Source organism: Orycteropus afer, unplaced genomic scaffold, assembly GCF_000298275.1.
Source record: "Orycteropus afer afer isolate SDZICR_OR568_19922 unplaced genomic scaffold, OryAfe1.0 scaffold00061, whole genome shotgun sequence".
NCBI classification, from domain to species: Eukaryota; Metazoa; Chordata; class Mammalia; order Tubulidentata; family Orycteropodidae; genus Orycteropus; species Orycteropus afer.
This window is the reverse complement of record NW_006921648.1, coordinates 410,186-416,457: the sequence shown is the minus strand read 5'-3', so window position 1 is coordinate 416,457 and position 6,272 is coordinate 410,186. Positions and strand designations below refer to the sequence as shown.

The following is a 6,272-nucleotide window of genomic DNA, read 5'->3' as shown; positions in this document are numbered from 1 at the left end:
CCCCCGCCCCGCCCTCACCTGCCTGTACTTGGCTGGCAGGCTCCAGCCGCAGGCCTGCAGACGCCCGTCGTCGTTGCGCACGTGCTCCCGCACCTGGCGGTACTGCTCACGCTTCTGCTCCCGCCGCGCCGATGACGTACAGTCGCTGAGCGCCACGGACAGGGTGGTCTCAGGTACGGTCCGCGATCCCTGCGCCCCCCTCGGCTGCGGAAACCCTTCTGACTGCAGCCCGCGGTGGCTCCCCACTACAGCTGAGGGGTTCGGGCCTGGGCCCCATGCTGCCGCGACCCCTAAACTTGGCTTTGAAACCCAGGAAAACCCCAAATTCCCCAGAAAGGCACTCCCCAGGAAGAAGCCCCTCGCACAGGCGAGTTCGTCCCTGCGGCGCGCGAGGGCTGCAGGACCGGGTGGGGCGCTCACTCGTCGGGGAAGAACTCCAGCGGGCGGCTGCCGGCGGCCATGTGACACACGGCGTGGCCGCGGCGCTGGCTGAAGCCCGCCGCGGTGGGCGACCTGTAGTGGATGTTCACCGACGGGTAGGCGCGCTTGGCGGGCGGCGGGCTGGACGACGAGCTGAAGAGCCGGCTGAAGCTGCAGGCGGAGCGCGGGGCGTGAGCGCCGGCCCCAGGCACCCCCAGCCTGCCCGCCTGGCCGCACCGCCCCCAGCTCACAACTGCCAGATGGTGGACTTCTTCTTCTCCTGCACCGACGGGTGCTCCCGGGACGCCCTACAGGAGGGGCACAGGGACAGTGGCTCGCGACGGCCCCCCTGAGGAAGCGGGCGAGCGCCCCGCTCCCGGGGAGGCTCCGCGGCCCCGGCACCTGATCATCTCCGTCCACCTCACGGCCTCCTGCAGCTCCATCAGTCTCTCCTTGTACTGGTTGCGCTCCATGAGCACGCGGGCCATCTCCACCCGCGTGAAGCGGCGCCGCTGGGCCATGGGGATGTTGTCCTGCAGAGGCGGCGGCCGGGGCTTGGCGGGCGGCCTAGGGGCCAGCGCACAGCCAGGGGCCCCCAGGACAGCCTCCCCAGCACCGCAGCGTGGGCGCCCTGGGGCTTTTCCGAGCACAGGGCCCTGGACGCTGTAGAGCCTCGGGTGAAGGGAGACAAGGTGGGCCGCCCCAAGGGAGAAGTTCGAGGGAGGGCTGCCCTCCCGTCAGCAAGCTGTACCACCCGCCCTCCACCTCGGGGTCTGCAGGGGCAGCAGGCCCTCCTTCTGAGCAGGACGTTCAAAGGACAGAGCCCCAGGAGGCAGAGGGGTGGCCGGCTGCTCATGCAGCCCAGCTTTCCCCAGAACCGTCCTGAGGTTGGAGGCTCAGAGGTGGGCTCACACTCAGGGAGCCAGGGTGTTGGGCAAGTGGGTCCAGAGACAGGAGATGTGACCACTAGGGCCTGGTGGCCGTGGGGACCCAGCCTCATCTTTGGACCGGACAGTGTTTTGAGAACTCTCCGGAATCTGAGACTCCCCAAGGGGGTGGTTCTGACTGGCTCGGGGTGGGGGTGCAGGTAGTATCGGAGAGGGAGCAGTGGGATGTACCAGTTCTGTACAGAGGCAGCTGCTGACATCCTCTGTCTCTTCTTTGGGCTCACGCCGAGCAGTGATGGCCTCAGACTTCACTCTGCAGACGAGCAGGGGACCCTGTGTATGGGGGGGGGGGCCTGGGCTGTCCCTGCCCCTTTGTCCTCTGAAACCCAGATGTAGGTCCTGTGGCTCAAACCAGGTGGTCAGGTGCAGGCCCGTCCCCAGGTGGGGCTGATTCCCATTCGGGAAAACCCGGGACGCGCCCTCATGGCCCCGCTTCCCAGGAAGGAAGGAAGTGGGCTGCTCGGGTGGAGCAGAGCTCCCAGCCCGGAGGAAACAGGGCTGACCTGAGCCTGGGACAGCCTTGGGAGAGCAGGGGCCCCAGAGCACCCCCTGGAGGGAACTCCCCGGAGCGGGAGCACAGCACGGGGGATCCGCAGGAATGGAGATGCCCTCTACAGCCAGCCCAGAGGGAGACAGGAGAGTGGGAAGGGGTCGGGTGAAGGGCTGACACCACACCCGAGTGGTGCAGGGGCCACATTAGCGACTCTCACCGCCGCAGCTCCTCCTCCAGCTCTCTGATGCGCGTCTCCAGCTTGCTCTTGGCCTGCCGGGCGGCCTCTAGCTCCCCCTTGAGCACCTCTTGCTCCCCGGACAGCTGGTCGACCTTGGCGATGAGGTCATTTTTCACCACGTTCAGCGCGTTCCTTGGAGGGCAAGACCCAACAGGGAGGGGCCTTCAGCAAGAGCCCCCCCCCTACGGAGTCTGCGAGGCCACAGCCCCGGTTGGGACAAGGACCTGGCTGAAGCTGAGTGCGGCGCCACAGGGACAAGTACAGCTTAGTGCCAGATGGCCCCAGGGGACGCTAAGCTGAGGGTCCCAGACCCTCCCAGGCCAGGCCACCCTCAGGAGAGCTCCCCGTCGGGGCGGGCCCGGTGGGGAGCGCCGGGTCGCGGGGCGGCTCGTACTTGGTCTCCAGCAGCTGCGAGTTCTCCAGCAGCAGATTGCCCACCTCCTTGCCCATGCCTGGAACAGAAGGTGCGGGTCTGCGCGAGCCCTGCACAGGCGGACCCTGCGCCGCGGCGGCCCGGAGCAGCCATCGTGGTGGCAGGCCGGGACTCCGGAAGGCGCACGCAGGGCAGAGAGAGGCGCTCCCTGACCCCGGCAGCCTCGCCAGCAGGACCTGTGAGGCGGCGGGGAGGCACCTCGGGGCGCCTGTCGCTGCTGTCAGTGCGCCTGCGCCGGAGCCTACCACCAATCATCACCCCCCAGCTCTGTGGTTCCTAAGGCCATTGCTAGGGGGACGATTTCAGAGCCCCCTCCGAGGAAGGTGACAGGAGACAGCACAGAACTCAGAGAAAGCCCCGCCCAGGAGATGGATGGACCAATGGCAGCAGCCCCCCTGGCCCGGGGCTCCGCCTGCCCGGAGGCGGGCCTCGTCAGCAGGAGGCGCAGTTCGGGGTGAGAACAGCGCCCCCTGGCGCCGCCGCACAGGGGCTGCCGGTGGAAGTCTTTGACGGGTCAGTTCACGCCTGTGCCTCCAGTCCTCTCTAGCCTCCACTCGTAATGCCCCGCGGAGCACACTGCGGGCTGGGTTTCAGGCCCCTCTCGCCCTCCCGCCGCCCCCTCTCCCGGGGCACAGCAGCGCGAGGCTCACGCTGGCAGGCCGAGGGGGCGAGGCACCCCGCATTGAGCTCACGGGGCCTCGGAGGGGCTGGGGGGCTGCCTTCTCTCCTTGAAGCACCTTAGCCCCCTGGCTCCTACAGGACCTGCGGCCCAACCCCCCCAGGGAGCGCTGACCCCGCCGCCGCCGCCGCCACCATGCAGAGCAAAGCACGTGAAGCATGACGAGATGGGGGGGCACAAGGAAATTCGGCCTTCGCCTTACCAAAAAAATCATCGCGCACTATGGGAGCCGTCCCAGTGCCGCGGGAGACGGGCAAACAGGGCGGGGGCGGAGCGAGAGACGAGGGAGAGAAGACAAGCGAGTTATGGCCGTGGCCAACAGCAGGGGGCGCTCTTTCCCGGCGACGCGTGCTGCGTTAGGGGCGGGTGCAGGCGGGGCTGGGTGGCGCAGCAGACAGGACACGGCCGGCCACTCCTTCAGGAAAAGCCTCCTCTGGGGCTGCACCTGGGCTTGGGGCAGGGTGTGTGCCCGCTCAGGGCAAGCTGGGGCACGTGGTTGACCCCAGGAAGGGGCTGAAGCCAGGCATCGCCGGAGTAGCTGTGCCCGCACCTGGCTGGCTGGGGCAGTGAAGCAGGGCCAGGCCGGCTCTGTCTGCCCCTGTGAGGGAGGTATGCTAAGCTGTGTGAGGTGGGAACCCCCACCCAACTCCTGGGGCACCCCTAGAGTGGGCACAGGGGGCCTCCTGCGACTGTCCAGTCAGCTGGGGCCTTCTGGGCTTGGATTTGAAAGCCAGCAGCAAGCGGCCCGCAGACGTGGAGGCTCCTCCTGGGTAGAGGAGCAGGCCAGCAGGAGCTCCCCGGGCAAGAGCTGGGCAGGGGCAGGCCGCTGGGCAGCCGGGAGGGGCCAGGCTGTGCAGCCAGCGGGGACTGGACAGCAGCAGGGGAGTGTGGCCCCCATCTGGACCGAGAGCCGGGATGCTACGAGGGGGATACACACCTGAGAACTCCCCTGGGCCGCGTCCAGCGAAGCGCAGTCGGGGAAGGAAGCAGAAAGTCAGTGCACTGGAGCCGGCAGAGATGCGCTCGGTACAGAGGTCCCAGCTCAGCCAACGCCTTCACTGGGCAGGCGCAGGGGCTCTCAGGTACCCCGAGGCTGGGCATCCGGGCTGCTGCTCTTCCCACCCCCCTTCCCTAAGCGGCCCTCGTGTCTCCAGGGTAGGGCTTCTTTCAGCAGGCACCGCAGTTCCAGCTCAGGTCTGGGACGAGAAGCGTGTGTGTGCGTGTTTACATTCATGTGTGAATGTGTGTGTGTGCACACACAGGTATACATATACATGTATATTATGGGTGTGGTGCATGGGTGTGTGTGCATGGGTGTCAAGTGCATGCATGCAAACATGTGGACTGTGTGCAAGTATGCCATGGGCATGGTATATGTGTGAGGACATGAGGACTGTGTATGTGTGCAGTGGGTGTGATGCATGTGTGTGTGGTGGGTGTGTTACAGGCATGTGAAAACATGTGGACTGAACACGCGTGTGTGCCGTGGGCATGATGCATGTGTGCGAACATGTGGACTGCACGTGCATGTGTGCAGTGGGTGTGTGTGTGCAAACGTGTATCATGTGTGCCGTGGGCATGATACATGTGTATGCATGCAAGTGAGCATGTGTGCTTGTGCTCACCAAAGTACCCCAATGGTTTCCAGCCTAGAGAAACTCTGGAGGGAGTGCCTGGTCACTTCTCCCCAAAAATGCAGGCCCGGGGGGGCAGGCTGGGCTCTGGGGTCCTGTGTCGGGTCCAGGTCACAGTGGGAAGGGCCTGATCCCAGGTGAGGAACGACCACAGGACAGCACGGCACAGGCTCCATTGTGCAGAGAGAGGCGGAGCAGGGGGACAGGGACACGCAGGGGAGGGGTGGGAGTGGGCCACATGGGGCTGGGGTCTGCAATCCCCACTCAGGCCTCTCCTATGCCTGATAGGAAAATGGTAAACTGAGGACGCCCCCTCCTCCGGCAGAGGATATGGCTCATGTCACACAGAAAGCAAAGTGGTCTGGGAAGTCACTTCAACTATGAAACACATCAGAGGTGTGACAGCTCTAAGAAGTGGACAGAGCGTGGGTGCCCCTCTGCGGCCCCTGCAGTGGCTACGCTGGGGCTCTGCCCCTCCCTGCAGGCCTCTTTCTGGAGCCATATCAAGTCCTGACAATTGCACATGGGAGCGTGCTTTGCTCACTGAAGGCGGCACGCAGGGCTCTTCCAGAGGCACAAGCTCAGCTCCCATCAGCACGAGGTGGACCTTCTCTATGGGCTGTGTTGCGGCTCATGCCGCCACTCATCCCACTAACAGACATCTGGGGCACTCGTGATTCTGAGGACTGTCCAGAGCTGCCAGCGCGTCCCCTGCGTGTGGACAGGTGGCCGCTCCCACGCCACCTGCCTGCAGGAGTGCCGAGCTCCCAGGTCCTGCCCACCTGGTGCTGGTGGTCCCGATGTTCTGAATTGCTGCCAAGCTGCAGGAATGGGGACCGATCTCTTCTTTGTCCTCTTTCACTCCTTTGCCCAGACTGGAAAGCCATCTCATGTCAACTGTGCTCTGTGAGCTTCCTGTTTTACCCTCTAGCCATTTTCCATTTCACCCGACTTCTGGGATTTCAATCACGGAGATCTTCTGTGTCCAGGAGGCAGCAGGAGCTCAGTGGTAGAGCCCTGCGTCCCACGCGCGACCTGCCTCCACTTCTGGTCAGGGCTCCTACACAGCTGCCACCTGCCTGTCGGTGGACACTTCATGTTGCTGGGATGCTCAACAGGTGTCAGCGTCACCTCCGGACTCAGACAAACTAGGAGAGGCCTGGAGCTCTGCTTCTGAAAATCAGCCAATGAGAATGCTGTAGACTCCAAGGAGCTGATCCTCAGCCAATCACAGAGTTGGCACAGAACTGGGTGGTGATTCACTCTGGGTGTGTGGGGTCACCGGGACCTGAGGGTGACTCCACGGCAGCTAACAACAAATATACAAATGTACATACACGGATATGTGTTGTTGTTGTTAAGTGCCGTCGAGTCGTTTCCGACTCATAGCGACCCCATGCACAGCAGAACGAAACACTGCCCGATCCC

At 64.6% G+C, this 6,272-nt stretch overlaps 1 protein-coding gene across 1 annotated transcript in view; it reads right to left on the bottom strand.

Annotated features, from left to right (window-relative positions):
- The window catches only part of MAPK8IP3 (mitogen-activated protein kinase 8 interacting protein 3), a 59,649-nt gene that overhangs the window by 5,983 nt on the left and 47,394 nt on the right, over nt 1-6,272 (bottom strand). Inside the window, exons 9-16 of the mRNA XM_042780774.1 lie at nt 3,413-3,430; nt 2,493-2,550; nt 2,078-2,230; nt 1,539-1,620; nt 823-953; nt 672-728; nt 421-591; nt 19-145 (exon numbers count right to left, since the gene is read on the bottom strand). Coding sequence (XP_042636708.1) covers nt 19-145; nt 421-591; nt 672-728; nt 823-953; nt 1,539-1,620; nt 2,078-2,230; nt 2,493-2,550; nt 3,413-3,430 — 797 coding nt within the window. The remainder of the gene's footprint in view (nt 1-18; nt 146-420; nt 592-671; nt 729-822; nt 954-1,538; nt 1,621-2,077; nt 2,231-2,492; nt 2,551-3,412; nt 3,431-6,272) is intronic.